General features: G+C 36.9%; 1 protein-coding gene across 11 annotated transcripts in view; it reads left to right on the top strand.

The window, feature by feature from the left end:
• The window catches only part of KIAA1328 (KIAA1328 ortholog), a 395477-nt gene that overhangs the window by 246373 nt on the left and 129900 nt on the right, over positions 1–19204 (top strand). For 7 of the 11 annotated variants that reach the window (XM_081562372.1, XM_081562376.1, XM_081562367.1 and 4 more), the window contains one exon: positions 3930–4603. In XM_081562372.1, the coding sequence (XP_081418498.1) occupies positions 3930–4603 (674 nt within the window). Of the gene's footprint in view, positions 1–3929; positions 4604–9678; positions 9787–19204 lie in introns of all 11 variants that reach the window. The other 4 variants (XM_081562370.1, XM_081562365.1, XM_081562369.1 and 1 more) reach the window with 1 other exon arrangement.

Here is a 19204-nt window from a genome sequence, read left to right as displayed (position 1 = left end):
TTGTGGCAGGGAAGTCAGTGATAATAACAGTAGTAGTCATAGGAAACTTTTTAAAAATATGAACTTAATATTAAGTGCTGTCTAGAGCACTTTATATGAATTAACTAATCATCACAACAACCCTAAGAGACAGTACAGTGCAAGATGTTAGTGTAAGACTGACATCCTTTGTATGAATGAGAAAGATGAAGAACCTCTCCATTATTTCAAGAAGTTCAACTCTGGCCCTACTGAAAACCTCACTGTAGCAAAATAAAGATTAATAACTGAACTCATTCTCTTTTGAGACAATTTAGAGATAATCCGTTGTAACTGAACATGCCCTCGGGTGATCTCATCCCCACACACACATACACACATGCACCACAGTGTTCTGCCTGAAAGAAGTTGGGTAAATAGAAGGTTTATGTTTCCTTTGTAAATTAGTACCCTTATAGATAAACACTCTTGATAACTGTTCATCTGTCTCACCACAATGTTCAGTTTTGACGTAGGTGCTATTTTTAATCCTTATTTTACTGTTGAGGAACCTGAGGCTCGGGCAAGTTGAATAATATTCTATATAGTTTTTTATTGCTGTATAACAAGTTACTACAAATTTAGCAGCTTAAAACAGCACACATTTGCAGTCTCATAGTTTCTGTGAGTCTGGCACAGCTTAGTTGGATCCTATGTTCAGGGTCTTAGAAGGCTGTAGTCAAGATGTCATTTGGGCTGTATTCAGTGGGGAGCTCTAGGTCCTCTTCCAAACTCACAAGGTTTTTGACAGAATTTATTTTCTTGTACGTGTATGGTAGATGCCTTGTTTTCTTGCTCCCTGTTGCCTGGAAACTGCCTTCTGCTCCAGAGGTCATTGCCATATGAGCCCCTCCATAAGCCCTCCCACCTTGTATATAATAGTTTGCCTCTGCTAATCCCAACCCCCCATTCCTTCACTCCCCTACCCCTGTTCTCCCTTGGCAACCACAAGTCTGTTCTCTATACCTGTGAGTCTGGGATTCTCTTCAGTTCAGTTCTGTTACTCAGTTATGTCTGACTTTTTGCAACCCCATGGACTGCACCACACCAGGCTTCACCAACTCCCGGAACTTGTTCAAACTCATGTCCATCGAGTCCATGTTGCCATCCAACCATCTCATCCTCTGTCATCCCCTTCTCCTCCTGCCTTCAGTCTTAACCAGCATCAGGGTCTTTTCCAATGAGTCAGTTCTTCACACCAGGTGGCCAAAGTATTCAAGCTTCAGCACCAGTCCATCCAATGACTATTCAGGATCGAGTCTGGGATTAGCAGACAAACTCTTACATATAGGATGGGCAAAAACAAGTTCCTACCGTCTAGCACAGGAAAGTATATTCAATATCCTGTGATAAAACATAATGGAAAAGAATATGAAAAGGAGTATTTGCTTTCATATTCTTTTCCATTATGTTTTGTCATAAGTGAGTCACTTTGTAGTACAGAAGAAATTAACACACATTGTAAATCAACTATAGTTCAATAAAATCTACCAAAAAAACAAAAAAGCCCTCCCATAACACAATAGCTTATTTCTTCAAGACCAGCAGGAGAATCACTGACCTTGAGGAGAGCACCAGACCTGCTATGAAAGGGCTTATCTGAGTAGGTCTGGCCCACGTGAAATCATCTTCCTTTTTGTTAATTCAGAGTTAGCTGATAAGGAGCCTTAGTTATATATGTAAAGTCCATTTTGGCATATATAACACACAGGATTGATCACTGATCATATTCACGAGTTCTACCCCGCTCAAGGCAAGGAGATAATACAGGGTGGGGGCACCAAGACGATGGAGATCTTGGGGACCGCCTTAGAATTCTGCTTAGCAATATGCATAGTTCCCTAGCAGGTAGTTGGCAAAGCAGTGTTCTCTTTGAGCAAAGCACGCATGGAAATCTTTAAGTCGAAGTGCCTCTCAAAAACATAGAAGCTAACTACAAAAAAAAATTTGTTTTAGAAATCTTCCAAATACCTGACATTTGTGAATAATGTAACAATCAGCACCGTTAAAGTAAGTATAAGCTTTGTTAGTACCTAACAATGCACATATGTAAATAATGTTAAGGAACAAAAACGTGAGTAAAAAATACTATATACATGGTATCTACTGTTATATTAATGATACGTGGATTAGAAGATATATGATGATGTAAAATAGTTGATTTATGTTTCTGGACTCAAAACATTTATCTGTCATTTTAAAAGTATAACCTTTAAAAAGTCAATTTATCATACAAAATAGCAGATGGTAAACATTTCTGTTGACAGTAAGTGCTACAGAAGTTCAGAATAGGGGAGATTAATATGGACTAAAGTTCTTCCTTAGGTGTAAAATAAGGTTAATTTTTTATGAGGTAGTTTATCATAAATTTTGCCGCAGAACTAGTTCCTTTTATGTAGTTTGTCATCTGTTCAGTATACAAGATTGCATGCCTTCTATGAAGAGACCCAAGTCATCTCCACATATGTGGCTGATTCTCATTTAAATAGAACTCCTTTAACATTGTTTTAGAACCTCACTGGAAATCTTGAGTCATTGTACTAACCCTCTTTTATTATAGGCTAGGAAACATGGTATTGCTACATATCTGTTAGTTGACACTTTTTACCCATCAGTTCTTCATTTTCAACTATTGCAAAATAAATTGGTGGGATTTTTTTTCCCCCTTCTCTGCTAGGGATCTTGATTATTCATTCTTCCTATATCTCTAGAATAAAAAACTATCTCAACTGTTTATGAATTAGTTCTTATTTTAAAAGTTGTGGCAAACTGAATAATGGCCTTCCAAATATGTCCATGTCCTAATTCTTGGAACCTGTGAATGTCACTTTATATGGCTCAGAGACTCTGTATGACAAGAGACTTTCCAGATGCCATTCAGGATCTTAAGATGATGAAATTATCCAGGATTCCATGGGTAAGCCTGATGTAATCAGAATGGCCCTTATAAGAGGGACAAAGGAGGAGTCTAATGGCCCACGGTACAGACCAGTGGTCCTCAGAGTTTGGTTCCAGATCGGCAGCACCACCCAGGAGCTTGTTAACAGTGCACATTCTTCGGCTCTACTCGAGCATTGCTGACTGGGAACTCTAGGGAGTAAGCCAAGCAATTCACATTTAACAAGCCCTCCAGGTGATTCTGATTTGTGCTAAAGTTTGAGCATCATTGCTAAAAACTAAGTTTTGCTCTCCCCAGTAGAACAAGCTTGAGGCTAAAATGCTGGGAAAGCTCATTCTATTGGCTTGTCAAAGGTAATTTGCAACTGCTTCCTTTCCTTCCGCCTGACTTCTATCAGACTGTAATCACTCGAACAGCTTAATTGAGAAATCACTTAGGTTTATAGCTGAAATTAAATATGTTTTGTATTTAAATAACTACTTTTGATTAGAATCATATTTTGTGGAAAGTGGTTGGTTTTATCTGTGTACTGTAAAGATATTTATAAAAACTCATCAAATTTCTAGCAGTAACTAACATCCTATTCAGTATAAGGTGAAAAGTTTTACATCAAAACTCATACTGTGTAATGGCCAATCAAAAGATATTTAAGGTGGCTGAATGGATTTCTTGGCTTAGTATTCAAAATTAAACATTTTAAGACATTAACGCTTAATGTTTTTCTTCTCAAAGTTGATGTTATATAACTCTTATTATTTGCAACTCCTGAAGTCTTGCTTAAGCAGTGAGTGGCAACACTTTCTTTCTCTCATCCTTGTGAATTTACTGAAATGTAGATTGTTTGAAAGTGAGTTTAGCCTTGTGGCACATGTCTGTTTAGCTGTGAATACTATCTTTATTAAGAAGACAAAAACACAGCTTTGTCTTGGTGAACATGTATCACTGATTCCTGAGCTCTCAAAAGAACTCTATTTTGCTCTTATTTGACAAGTGATCTTGTGGTCCCTTTTAGGAATCCAACAGGAAAAGCACTGTCCCGTCTACATCTGTGGAACTGGATGGTTCCTACTTGAGTGTAGCCAAACCACAGATCCACACTCAAACCAAGCAGAGGCCTAAGTCTGCAAATCAGGACTCAGCTTTGGAATCCCTTGTGGAATTTAGGAATAATTCTCTGAAACCAGCAACCCTTCATTATTCCAAAAAGGATATGGGCAAGGTGCCCTCAGAGACCAGAACATGTAATTACAGATCCCCAGGGAAAAAACTAGCTGATGCAGTCCCTGCAGAGAAAGCCCCTCCCAAAGAACTGAAGATGAAGGAATGCCAGCACCTTCAGGCTCCTCCATCTAGTCAGTGTTCTGGCCATGGACTTTCTGAAAATGCAGATCATGTTCACGAGAGCCATCCGACAAACATGGGCCCTCAGGATTCCAAGACACATCTGGACTCATGCAGGTATTGTGGGCTTTCCTGGGCGTCTCTGATGCATGGCCACGGGGCACTGCCGCCTAATGAAAATGATGTCAGAAAGCAGCTCTCAGAAGATAGAAGGCAGCAACTTATGCTTCAGAAAATGGAGCTGGAAATTGAAAAGGAGCGTCTTCAGCATCTGTTGGCCCAGCAGGAGACAAAACTTCTCCTGAAACAGCAGCAGCTTCATCAGTCTCGACTGGACTATAACTGGTGAGTTCTGCCTATTTTTTCAGCAGTACCTGTAGTTTGGAGAATACAGTATAAAATGACAGCTGTGTTACTGTAACAGATGTGTAGGAACAGAAGTTCCTCAGAATCTTGGTTTGCTCAAGATGCATAGCAGCTATGACTTCTAAATAAATCGCACTGTCTTTGGGGGAAGAACTGAAAGATTACCTTGTCTTCCAAAATGTTAGCTTAGAATATCTACTTCTTACCTGTCCAGTGTAGTTTTGGCTGGATTCTAAAGAAAGTATTTTTCAACAATGTTACCATTACACAAAATACTTAGCTATTTGATGTCATTGTAGAGAATATTAAGCATTAAGTAAAAACTTAAGATTTTAGGATGTAAAATGAGGCTGACATGTGACTAGGTGTCATCATTCCATATAATAAAGAGAACCTGCTAAATTCAACCTTTTCTGGTTATGAAGCATAACCTATTCAATAGCCAATTATTATACACCTTCCCACATTTAAACTGCTCTTCCTCTGACAATGTTTCCCTAAGAACAATGTTTCAAAAGCTAAAGCCCTATTTAATATCATGTAGTGTTCATTATAGTTTTACATACAAAGTTTGTTATCTTAATTTCAAAATGTAATAGATCAAATGCAATTGTATTTAAACATAAGAAAATATGGCATTTATGTCTTTTTATAAGTAAATTTCAAGGAAAGGATGTGTGTATCTGTGTGTGTGTGTGTGTGTGTGTGTGTGTGTGTGTATCCCTGCCATTTTCTCCTTGGTCAAGCATACCTTTTCCCTTTTGTACACATTCTTAGACATATTGATCCTTACACACCTAATATTAGTGTTATTTTCTTTTACTTCTTGGAGTTAATTTTCTTTAATTTTCAGATCCTACTCAATATTTTTTAAATCCTACTGTCTTTGAAAGTTCCATCTTGACTTGTTTTCTTCAGTGCAGTACTGACTTCCCTAGGAAGCAAACGTGATCTTCCTCTTTCTCTTCCTTTATGATCACTTTTATTCTTCACTGTTGAACCTGGAGGCTTTTAAAGTAGTGAAAGTGAAGCCTCTTGTAACAAGATTGTCACCAAAGCCTGAAATGTTGCTTCAATTTTATGACCCCAATCTCTAATCCTCCAGTTAACGTGTAGTTTCTCCTGAGAACTTCATTCAACAAACATTTATTGAATGTCTGTGTTATGTGAGGAATGGTTCTAGGTAGTTGAGATAGATAAAAGAATTAAATGTGGACTTTAAAGAGATCACAGTCTAGCAGGGGAGAATGGATAATTTTATGTTAGGCATCATATTCATTTGAACAGCATTGTATATTCAAGTAATGTTCCTTAATGTTAATAAAGTGCTTGTTGTTCTCTTGATCACCCTAGCTTAAATGAAAGCACTATGAAGCACAAATTTTGAACAAGTTTTGTGTAGAGAGATTTCTTAAAACTTTTTATTTTGAAATAATTACAGATTGATAGGAGTTGCAAAAATAGTACAGAGATTCTAAGTGCCCTTCACCCAGTTTCTCCCAACAGCTACATTTTATACAACCATAGTATATTGTCAAAGCTAGTAAATTAACATTGGCACAATGTGTGTGTGTGTTTCTGTGTCATTTTATCACATGTGAACTTGTGTAACCACCTCCACAGTCAAAATACAGAACTATTTCAGCACCACCAAAATTTCATTTGTACTATGCTGGTTTTTTTGTTTTTTAATTTTGTATTGGAGCATGGTTGATTAACAATGTGTTAGTTTTAGGTGTATAGGAAAGTAATACACATACAGATGTGTATTTTCTTTTGCAAATTATTTTCCTGATTAAATTATTACTATGTCCTCATCTGTTTTTAATATGTGTTATTCATGGCACATGAGATCTGCCATCTTTGTCATGACGTGAGGCATCCTTAGTTGCAGCACGTGAACTCTTAGTTGCGGCATGCAAACTCTTGGTTGTGGCATTCTGGTTTCCTGACCAGAAATGGAAGCTGGGCCTCCTCCATTGGGATCATGGAGTCTTAGCCACTGGACCACCAGGGAGGTCCCTGAACTATGCTGTTAGAGTCACTCTCTGCCCCCACCTGTCCCTAAACCTGGGAAACCCTAATCTGTTGTCTATTTCTAAATTTTTATTATTTTGAGAATTTTACATAAATGGAATTATACACAATGTTAAATTTTGATATTGGCTTTTCTCATTCAGCATAATGCTGAGATCTGTCTAGAGTGTTACATATATTATACCTTTTGATTTCTGAGTACTAGTCCATGATATAGATATACCTTGATTTGTTTAACCATTTATCTATTGAAGGCAGTTTCCTTATTTTCAGTTTTTTCTGTTACAAATAGAGCTTCCGTGTGCATTCTTATACAAGTTTTTCTGTGGCCTAAGTTTTTTTCTTTCTACAAGTGAGAATTAGGAGTATGATTGCTAAATCATATAAGAGATCATATTTAGCTTGTACTCATTTAGTTTACAATGCGAGAGACCTGGGTTCGATCCCTGGGTCGGGAAGATCCTCTGGAAGTGTGGTAGGCTACAGTCCATGGGGTTGCAAAGAGTAGGACACGACTTCACTTTCACTTTCACTTTCATTTAGTTTAAAATACTTCTCCTACCAGTAACATGAGCAAGATCATTTCTCCACATCCTTGTCAGCATTTGATTGTGTCACACATTTTTATTTGATGTGTTCTGCATCTGTGTGTCGCGATATTTCATTGTCATCTTAGTTTCCATTTTCCTTATGGCTAGTGATAGTCAATATCCTTTCCTTTGCTAGTTTGCCCTTCTTCCATTCTTTTGGGTAAACTGTCTCTTTAGTATCTCTTGTCATAGTCTAACTGGATTGTTTGAATCGTTTTCCTGTTGAGTTTTGAGAGTTCTTTATATATTCAAAAGATATAAGTCCTTTGTCACATAGGTAGGTGGATTTGCAAGTAATTTCTCCTAGTCTGTTTCTTGTCTTTTCAATCTCAGATCTTTCACAAAGCAAAAGTTTTTAATTTTGATAACAGTTCATTTTTAATTTTTATTCCTTTTAGAGTGCGTGAAGTTTTTATGATAACCGTTGAATTTTGTTAAATATCTTTTATGGGATAATTGGCATGGTTGTTTGATTTTTCTTTTTTAGCCTGCCAATACAGTGGATTGCATTGATTGATTTTTTTTTTTATATTGACCTACCCTTATATCCCTGGAATAAATCTCCTGGGTTATAGTGTATAATACTTTTTATGCATTCGGTTCAGTTCAGTTGCTCAGTGGTGTCTGACTCTTTGCGACCCCATGGACTGCAGCACGCCAGGCTTCCCTGTCCATCACCAACTCCCAGAGCTTACTCAAACTCATGTCCATCAAGTTGGTGATGCCATCCAACCATCCCATCCTCTGTTGTCCCCTTCTCCTGCCTTCAATCTTTACCAGCATCAGGGTCTTTTCCAACGTGTCAGTTCTTCTCATCAGGTGGCCAAAGTATCGGAGTTTCAGCTTCAGCATCAGTCCTTCCAATGAATATGCAAGACTGAGTTCCTTTAGGATGGACTGGTTGGATCTCCTTGCAGTCCAAGGGACTCTCAAGAGTTTTCTCCAACACCACAGTTCAAAAGCATCAGTTCTTCAGCACTCAGCTTTATTTATAGCCCAACTCTCACATCCATACATAACTATTGGAAAAACCATAGCTTTGACTAGATGGACCTTTGTCGACTAAGTAATGTGCATTAGCAATTTCTTTTCACTAATACTTTGTTGAGGATATTTACATCAATATTTCTGAGGTCTGTAGTTTTATTTTTTCATACTTTCTTCGCCTGTTTTTGGTATCAAGGTAATGTCCTTGTTGTTCAGCCGTGACTGACTCTTTGCAACCCCATGGAGTACAGCATGCCAGGCTTCCCTGTCCTTTACCAACTCCCAAAGCTTGTTCAAACTCATGTCCATTGAGTCAGTGATGCCATCCAACCTTCTCGTCCTGTGTCATCCCCTTCTCCTCTTGCCTTCAATCTTTCCCAACATCAGGGTCTTTTCCAGTGAGTCGACTCATTGTCATCTATCAACACACAAGATATTACATAATTATTGACTATATTCCACACCCTGTACATTTCATAGCCATGAGTCATTTATTTTGCAACTGAAAATTTCTACCTCAGTCTCCCTCACCTATTTCTCACCTCCCATGACCCTTCTCTCCTCTGTTTGTTCTCTGAATCTATGACTCTGTTTCTGTTTAGTTATGTTTGTTCTTTTGTTTTTTAGTGAAATCATACAGTATTTATCTTTCTCTGTATGACTTATTTCACTTAGCATAATACTCTCCAAGTCCATCCATGTTGTTACAGATGGCAGATTTTATTCTTTTTAGGGCTGAGTAATACTCTGTTGTATACATATACTACATCTTCTTTATCCATTCACCTATTGATGGACATTTATGTTGCTTCTGCATCTTGGTTATTCGAGTAAATAATGCTGCAGTGAAAACAGGGATGCATATGTCTCTTCTAATTAGTGTTTTTGGTTTTTTCAGATAAATACCAGGAGTGGGGTTGCTAGATCATATAGTAGTTATATTTCTAATTAATTGAGGAATCTCTTGATTTATTGGAGAGTCTCTATACTGTTTTCCATAGCAGCTGCACCAATTTACTTTCCCTGCAGCAGTGCACACGTATTCCCTTTTCTTCACATCCTCGCCAGCACTTGTTTTCTTTTTCATAATGGCCATTCTGACAAGTGTGAGGTGATATCTCAGTGTGGTTTTATTTTCATTTCCCTAGTGATTAGTGATGTTAAGCATCCTTCATGTGCCATCTGTGTGTCTTCTTTGAACAAATGTCTATTCAGATCCTCTGCTGATTTTTTTTAACCTGGTGGTTTGGTGTTTTATTGTGGAATTGTATGCTTATACTGTTTTGATGACTATAGCTTATAATAGAGTTTGAATCAGAAAATGTAATGCTCCCATCTTTGTTATTCTTTCTCAAGGTTTAGCTATTCAGGCTCTTTTATGGGTCCATACAGATTTTAAGATTGTTTGGTCTATTTCTATGTCTAAATTTATTTTTACAGGTTAAGGTCTCAAGCTGTATTTAAGTCAAGAGAACTGGTTGCTAATAAAGAGATTACTAAACCTCGAGAGCTCAGTCTGGATGTGAATGGGAGTGGCTCTGGACCAAGGTAAATTTGGGCGGTTGGTGAAGACACAGTATATAGGACACAGATCTTAAGGATATGCTTGGTATATATTTATAGCTTCATACTGGTGAATCTAGTTTTCTGATCATATGTATAAATGTATTCACATTATAAAACTTTGAAAAATATTGATAAGTGTAAAGAAGAAAATAAAAATCTTTCATAATCCTTCCACTCAGAGACAGTCCTTTGAACTCTTTTTCCCATTCTGTCTCTTTTATAATATTATTTTCTATATTATAGTAGGGATTATGCTTATACAGAATTTATTTTTTGCTTTTTTCAATGTATCATAATTTCTGATGTCCTTTTTAAATGAAAAACTTGATGTTAATTCATTGAACAAATATTTATTGTGTGACAGCTATTCAGTATTTATCAATTAACCTATTATTAGATAATACAAGGTTTTAGGTCTCAAAGAGTTGGACATGACTGAGTGACTTTTGCTTCCACTTTCATTATAGATTATGCTTTGAAGGAAATTTCTGTAAATATATTTCTTACCTTATCTCCCCCTATTTCCTGGGCATAGATTTCTGTAAGCAGAACTACAAGCTTAAAGTACATGTGAATCCTTTTAAAATCCATGATTCGTGTTGCCAAATGGCTTTTCATAAAAGTTAAATCAACTTAAACTTACAAACCAATGTTTAAGAATGCTATTTTCATGAAATATAAAGAATTTTTGGCCAGTATTTTTTCAAATACATTTTTTTCCTTATTCCCTTTATCCTCTCCTTTTGGAACTCTGTTTACATGTATATTACCATAGATCTTTAGTTATTGTCCCACAGATTCCTAACTCTCTGCTAATTTTTTAAAACCTATTTTTCTTTATTCCATATTGAATAATTTCTATTGATCTGTCCTCAAATTCATCAACTCTTTTGTTGTTTCTAATTTGCTCATAAGCCCATACAGAGATTTTTTTTTTTTAATTTTGGATACTGGATTTTTTGGGTTTAGAATTTCCATTTGTATGTTTGTTATAATTTCTATTTCTGCGTTAAATTTTTCTATTTTATTCATTACAAGTGTATTTTTTCCGTAAACTCTTTGTCTGCTAATTCTAACACCTGGTTCATCTTGAGGTTTGTCTCCACTGGTTGAATTTTCTTTGAGTTGGTCATGTTTTCCAGTTTCTTTATATGTTGAATAATTTTGGATCATTTCCTGGTCATTGTGAATAGCTCTAGGATTCAGTTATATAGGCGTGTCTCACTTTATCATGCTTCACAAGTAATTTTATATTTTACAAATTGAAGGCTTTTGGCAATCTTGCCTCAAGCAAGTCTTTCAGCACCGTTTTTCCAACAGCATTGGTCACTTTGTGTCTATGTGTTACATTTTGCTAATGCTTACAATGTTGCTAACATTATTATTGTTGTTGTTCCTAATAGTAGTAGTATTATATTTGTTATAGTGCTCAATGATCGTAGATTTGACTATTGTGAAAGGATTATGACTTGCTGAAAGCTCAGATGATGATTAACTAGCATCTTTTTAGCTATAAAGTACTTTTTAATTAAAGCTTGTCATTTTTTTAGACATATGCTATTGTGCATTTAATAGACTACAGTAGAATGTAAACATAATTTTTATATGCACCAGGAAACCAAAGTATTTGTCTGACTCATTTTTTTGCAATATTCACTTTATTGTGGTGGTCTGGAACCAAAACTGCAATGTCTTCAAGGTATGCTTGTTTTTATCTGAACAATGGTAATATTTTGTGTATGTGTGGGCAGTTAATTTAACTGAACTCCAATCCAAGTTCTGTGTCCCTGGAGTAATTAGTGATGATAATCACTGTTGAGTTATTTTAACTTTAATTGCAATGCTTGAGTCTGCCCTGATCATGGGCTTCCCTCGGAGCTCAGCTGGTAAAGAATCTGCCTGCAACGTGGGAGACCTGGGTTCGATCCCTGTTTGGGAGGATCCCCTGGAGAAGGGAACAGCTACCCACTCCAGTATTCTGGCCTGGAAAATTCCATGGTCTGTATAGTCCATGGGGTTGCAAAAAGTTGGACAAGACTGAGAGACTTTCACTTTCATTTTTCAGCATGCTTGAGTCTGCTCTGATCATGTATAAGTTCAGGGGTCAGCCTGAACTGGAAAGATTGTTACATAGAATTTAAGGCTTTCAAATTTCTCTCTTCTCCAAGATTTTTCACTTTTTAGCTCCTTTCATCAGCCTATATTCTGTCCTCTCGTTCTTTAAGCCTGCTTTCAGCTAAAAACCATTAACAAAATTGGGAACTCACCCAGTGCCACTGTTTTCTTTCAAGTGCTGACTCTCTAACAGTTTCTGCTTGCTGTTGGCCACACCACTTTTCAGTGTATTCAAGTTACTTTTTTCCCCCCAGAGTTTATAGTTGTTACATATAGGAGATTTGGGCCTGTAGAAGCTCCTCAACCATTATCAGGAACAGAACCCAAAAATTCTTAGTTTTGCACATTTTGCTATAATTAATTTTTTCAGTTGTGGTAAATACACATAAAATTTACCATCTCACACATATTTTAGTTTCAGTTCAGTTCAGTCGCTCAGTCGTGTCCAACTCTTTGCGACCCCATGAATCGCAGCACGCCAGGCCTCCCTGTCCATCACCAACTCCCGAAGTTTACCCAAACTCATGTCCATTGAGTCGGTGATGCCATCCAGCCATCTCATCCTCTGTCATCCCCTTCTCCTCCTGTATGCTAAGGTGCAAATCCAACTTTACTTTGGTGTCTTAAGAGAGGCTTGGAGCTTAGCTTGAGTTTCTTAGCTCAAACTCCAGATGGCCACAAGGTAAAGCAATATGGCTTGTTAAAGCTGCCTCTAATTCTGAAAACTGTCAAAGCAGAATGGCAATGGGCAGATAGGAATGGTGTGTGCATGCTATGTCACTTCAGTCATGTCTGACTCTTTGTGACCCTGTGGACTGCAGCCTGCCAGGCTCCTCTGTCCATGGGATTCTCCAGGCAAGATTGGATTGCCATACACTCCTCCAGGGGATCTTCCTGATCCAGGGTTCGAACCTGCATCTCATGTCTCCTGCATTGGCAGGTTCTTTACCACTAGCCCCACCTGGGAAGCCCAGATAGGAGTGGTATACTCCAGCAAACCTTGTCTTGCAGTACTCCTAACCAGGAAGATGACACTTCATCAATTTTTTTTCCTTTACAAAGAAATTCATTCTAATTGTATCATTTAACTTTAATACATATTTTTTTCATCAAAAGGACAAATATAATAGTCATGTTTAGAATATGCATATATTTTATATCAATGATTTATACTTCGCATTAAATTTGTGTATCGATCCAATAAAGAAGAAAAAAGAAGAGACATTTTATAGGAAACAATCATATCATAGCATCTCTAAGGTAACTTATGAGAGAAACATGTACGTTCTCATTCCAACAATCAACATTGCTGACAGGTCTAGAATAATAATCTCTAGATCCATCAATGTTGCTGAAAGTGGCATTATTTTATTCTTTTTTATGGCTGAGTAATACTCTGGTGTGTGTGTGTGTGTGTGTGTGTGTGTGTGTGTGTGATGTGGTATATAGTAGACATCTTTATCCATTCATCTGTCAGTGGGAATTTAGATTGCTTCCATGTCTTGGCCACTGTAAATAGTCCTGCAGTGAAAATTGGGGTACATGTATCCTTTCTTTTCTGTACTGTTAATATCACTTTTAATTTTTAAAATTTTTATTGGAGTATAGTTGATTTACAATATTGTGATAGTTTCAGGTGTACAGCAAAGTAAATCAATTATACATATACATATATCCCATATAGGCCACTACAGAGTGTTGAATCGAGTTCCCTGTGCTATACAGTAGGTCCTTATTAGTTACCTATTATATATATAGAGTAGGCTTGTATATGTCAATCCCAATCTCCCAATTTCTCCCTCCATCCTCTTACCCACTGATAACCATAAGTTTGTTTTCTACATCTATCACTCTATTTCTGTTTTGTAGATAAGTTCATTTGTACCCTTTTTATAGATTCCACCTATAAGTGATATCATATGCTATTTGTCTTTTTTTGCCTGACTTACTTCACTCAGTACAACAATCTCTAGGTGCATCCATGTTGCTGCAAATGGCATTATTTTGTCTTTTCTTATGGCTGAGTAATATTTCATTGTATATATGTATCACATCATCTTTATCCATTCCTCTGTTGATGGATATTTAGGTTGCTTGCAAGTCCTGGCTGTTGTAAATAGAGTGCTGTGATGAACACTGGGGTGCATGTATTGTTTCGAATTATGATTTTCTCTGGGTGTATGCCCAGGAGTGAGATGGATTTCTGGGTCATACGGTAGCTCTCTTTTTAGATATATATATATATATGTATCTCTTTATATATATATATATACATATATAGAGAGAGAGTCATCTTTGTTAAAGTTCATGATTACGTTAGAAACTGACATGGATTTCTTTAAGACATGCAGATTCTCATGGGCACCTGCTTTCCACTTTTGAGGATGATAAAGAGGTCAATATGTTAATGTTATTACATCAATTTTTCACCAGATAGGAAACCTGAAAAGGTCTCTTGGGCCTTCTAGGTCACTATACTCTCTACAGACATGCCCATGTAGTCTCTTGAATTTGCAATTTGAAATTTGCAATTTCTTACAAATTCAATAAGTTCCTGGGCAACAGAACACTATAACTCTGCTGGTTTTTAAGGTGCAGTTCCAGGGTTAAATATTGTACCTATACATTTCCAAATCACCTAGGCTTATCCTTCCAATAACATGTTGCTCATTTTACTTGGTGTTTCAGATGGTAAAGAATCTACCTACAATGCAGGAGTCTCTAGGTTCAATCCCTGGGTCAGGAAGATCCCCATGGAGAAGGGAATGGCTTTCACTCCAGTATTCTTGCCTGGGGAATTCCATGGATAGGGGAGCCTGGCAGGCTACAGTCCATGGGGGTCCCAAAATTTTCAATTTAGTAATCTCCCTGTCAAAGAAAGACCCCAAATCATTGCTAACTATAAAGTTAAGTGAGGCTTTTCTTCTCTCCCCAAATCAAGTTGTATGTGGAATCCCCAACAAAATGCTAGTTCCAAGCACACAGGCCGGTAGTCTCTCCCAAAAAGGTCTTTTTAGTTTTTTGAGGGACCTCCATACTGTTCTCCATAGTGACTGTAGCAATTTACATTTCTACCAACAGTGCAGGAGGGTTCCCTTTTCTCCACACCCTCTCCAGTATTTATTATTTATAGACTTTTTGATAATGGCTGTTCTGACTTGTATGAGGTGATACTTCAGTGTAGTTTTGATTTGCATTTCTCTACTAATTAGCAATGTTCAGCATCTTTTCATGTGCAATTTGGCCATCTATATGTCTGCTTTGTTGTTGTTGTTTAGTAGCTAAGTTGTATCTGACTCTTTCCGACCCTATGGACTGAGCCCATCAGGCTCTTCTGTTCATGGGATTTCCCAGACAAGAATACTGGAGTGGGTTGCCATTTCCTTCTCCAGGTGGTCTTCCTGACCTGGGGATTGAACCTGCAACTCCTGTTTGGCAGGCAGCTTCTTTACTACTGAGCCACCTGAAAAGTCTATATATAGTCTTCTTTAGAGAAATGTCTATTTGGATCTTCTGCCCATTTATTGATTGGGTTCATTTTTGATATTGAGCTGTATGAATTCTTTGTATAGTTTGGAGATTTATCCCTTGTCAGTTGCTTGCAAATATTTTCTCCCATCCTGTATGTTGTCTTTTCTGATTTCCTTTGCTATGCAAAAGCTTTTGGGTTTAATTAATCCCATTTGTTTATTTTTGTTTTTATTTTCATTACTTTAGGAGAGAGATCCAAAAAGATATTGCTATAATCTAGATCAGAGCATGTTCTGCCTATGTTTTCCTCTAAGAGTTTATCGTGTTTAGCCTTGCACTTATACCATTGTATATTCTTGTCTCCTTTGTCACAGATTAATTCACCCTAGGTACATCTGTTTATTTCTGGGCTTTCTATCGTGTTCCGTTGATCTATATTTCTGTTTTTGTGCCAGTACCCAACTGTCTTGATTACTGTAGCTTTGTAGTATAGTCTGAAACCCAGGAGTCTGATTCCTCCAGCTCCATTTTTATTTCTCAAGGTTGCTTTGGCTATTTGGGGTCTTTTGTGTTTCCATACAAATTATAAAATTCTTTGTTCTAGTTCTCTGAAAATTGCCATTGGTAATTTAACAAGAATTACATTGAATCTTAGATTGCCTTGAGTAGGACAGTCACTTTAATGACCCTGAGTCTTCCTTCCAACCAAGAGCATTTTATATCTTCCCATCTGTTTTGTCATCTTCGATTTCTTTCATCAGCATCTTACAGTTTTTAGAGTATAGGTCTTTTATTTCCTTAAATAGGTTTCTTTCCAGGTATTTTATCTTTTTTGATGAGAAGGGAAATGAAACTGTTTCCTTAATTTCCCTTTCTGGCCTTTCACAGGTAGAAATGCTGCGTGTTTTTGTGTGTTAATTTTGTATCCTGCAACTTCACCAAATTCATTGATGAGCTCTAGTAGCCAACTAGCTGGAAAAGACCCTGGTGTGGGGAAAGATTGAAGGCAAAAGGAGAAGGGGGCAGCAGAGGATGAGATGGTTAGATAGCATCACTGACTAAATGGACATGAACTTGAGCAAACTCCAGGAGATAGTGAAGGACAGGGAAGCCTGATGTGCTGCATCCTTGGGGCTGCAAAGAGTTGAACATGACTTGGCTACTGAACAGCAACAACAGCAGTTTTCTGGTAACATCTCTGATTGCTGTGGCTAGGACTTGCAAAACTATGTTGAATAAAAGTGGTGAGAGTGGGCATTCTTGTCTTTTTCCTGATCTTAGGGAAAGTGCTTTCAGCTTTTCAACATTGAGTATGATGTTGGCTGTGGATTCTGTTATGGCTTCTGTTATGTTGAGATAGGTTCCCAATATTTGTCTTTTTGTGGCTTGCCATAGTTTAATTTTATTTTATTACTATTGAAATCAAGCATGTACATAATTTAAAAAGTCAATTGTTTAAGAAGGCTTATGTAAAAATAGTGGGGTGCTCTACCACTCCTTCTTAATCTCAATTTCTACTCATTAGAGATAAAAATTTTCACTGCTTTGGATGTTTTTTAATCTATTTATTCTAGTATTTATATCCATATTTTAAAATATCAGACTTAAGCAGGTATTAAGTATTGGCTTTCTGCTATGAAAGATGAATTAGTTAGCTCTCACAGGTAATGATCTACATGCTGTCTCCCTCTTTTCTCCTTTTTCCCTCCCTTGCTCTTCTCTCTCCTTCACTCTCTTCCCCTTCCTCTCTCTCTCTTACATACATACCCACACACATGCTGTTTCTTTTGTCCACTCAGTATAGCTATATCACAATTTGTTTGCAATAAAATTATAGATATTTTCTATATACCTGCACCAGCTACTTTACAGTTATTAAATTTAATTTTTATATAATTAATTGTTTTTTCCAGAGTTTAGAAATGCTTTAATTTTCCATGCACTCATTCATTTATTAATTCACTGAAATATTCATAATGTTTCTCACTATATTCTAGGCACTTTTGAGACTTTGGGGTAATATACCAGTAAACAGAACACCAAAATTTCTGGCCTTAGAAATGTCATGTCTTTCCATTCCCAAACTCACCCAGAAAGTATAATCATCTGAATATATTCAGATATATCAGTTATTCTATCATATCTCTTTATTTTTTTTAATATTTCCTCTTGGGGCCTTCCATATTTCTCCTCTATTCGGTTTTCTCTAAACTTGTTATTTAGAGATTTCATCCTGAAATTTTCCTTATCCATCATCCTGGAAGTTTTCTTTACTGTTCTGTGCTATGTTCCTCTTTTGCTGGTTTACATGTCCGCTTTTTGGTTTATACTCGTCTTCCTTAATCATGTCCTTCAATAGCTGACAAGGAGTACAGAGGCAACAATTTTTTGAGACTTTATACCTCTAGAAAATGCCTTACATCTTTCTTCCACATTTAATGTATAGTTTAGCTGCATGCAGAATTCTTGGTTGGTAGTTAATGTTCCTCCAAGGAGATTGAAGGTTATATTCTATTATCTTCTATATTCTAGTATTGCCATTAAGAGTTTGGTGCAGTGTGATTCTTTATCTTTTTTATGTGACCTATTCTCCACTGTTCTCCATGGACACTGTTAAAATCTTATCTTTCTTTGCGTTATTCTAAAAATTAATGCTGATGTGTGTCAGTTGGGCCTTTTTTTATTTGTTACACTATTAGCCAGATGTTGAATCTCTTGGACTCACTCGTTTTCTTTTTTCTCTCTTGTCTTTCATATCTATGTTCTTTTTTATACTTTCTAAAAAGACTTCTTGAAGTTTATTTTTTAATCTTTCTGTTAAATTTTTTGTACTATTATTTCCAAGAACATTTCATTATCTAAATTTAAAAAAACAAATAAAACCTATGTGCCTTGCAATGTTTTTTCTTATCTCTGAGGATTTTAATAGTTCTTAAAATTTCTCTTTCTTCTAAGGCTCATTGTGTCTATTTTCAACAAGTTCAGGTCTCCTTTTTCTGCGTATGTCTGATGATCCATTTATATTTGCAAACAAAACAGTGAAAAGCTGTTGAAAGTTCTCAGTATATATAAGCAGGGCTTGTCAACTGATGGACTTCAAGCCAGCTTAAAACTCAGCATTTAAAAAACTAAGATCATGGCATCCAATCCCATCACTTCATGGCAAATAAATGGAGAAAAAGTGGAAAAAGTGACAGATTTTATTGTCTTGGCTCTGAAATCAATGCACATAGTGACTGCACCCACGAAATTAAAAGATGCTTACTCCTTGGAAGAAAAGTTATGACAAACAGACCACATATTAAAAAGTAGAGGCGTCATTTTGTCGACAAAGGACCCAATAGTCAAAGCTATGGTTTTTCAAGTAGTCATGTACAGATGTGAGAGTTGGACCATGATGAAGGCTGAGCACCAAAGAATTGATGCTTTCAAATTGAGAGTTCCTTGGACAGCAAGGAGATCAAACCAGTCAATCCTAAAGGAAATCAACCCTGAATATTCAATGGAATGACTGATGTTGAAGCTCCAATACTTTGGCCACCTGATGTGAAGAGCTGACTCATTGGAAAAGACCCTGATGCTGGGAAAGATTGAGGGCAGGAGGAGAAGTAGGCGACAGAGGATGAGATGGTTGGATGGCATCACCAACTCAATGGACGTGAGTTTGAGCAAACTCTGGGAGATACTGAAGGACAGGGAAACCTGGCGTGCTGCAGTCCTTGGGGTCGCAAAGAGTGGACATGATTTAGCAACTGAACAACACCACCACCAACCATTAGCCAGCAAATATTTCAGTTTTGATTTTTCAAATTGA

The sequence above is a fragment of the Giraffa tippelskirchi genome, chromosome 14 (assembly GCF_054371585.1).
Source record: "Giraffa tippelskirchi isolate mGirTip1 chromosome 14, T2T-mGirTip1v1.2.pri, whole genome shotgun sequence".
Classification (NCBI taxonomy): domain Eukaryota; kingdom Metazoa; phylum Chordata; class Mammalia; order Artiodactyla; family Giraffidae; genus Giraffa; species Giraffa tippelskirchi.
Note: the sequence above shows the minus strand (reverse complement) of the source record. Positions and strands in the feature narration are given on the sequence as shown.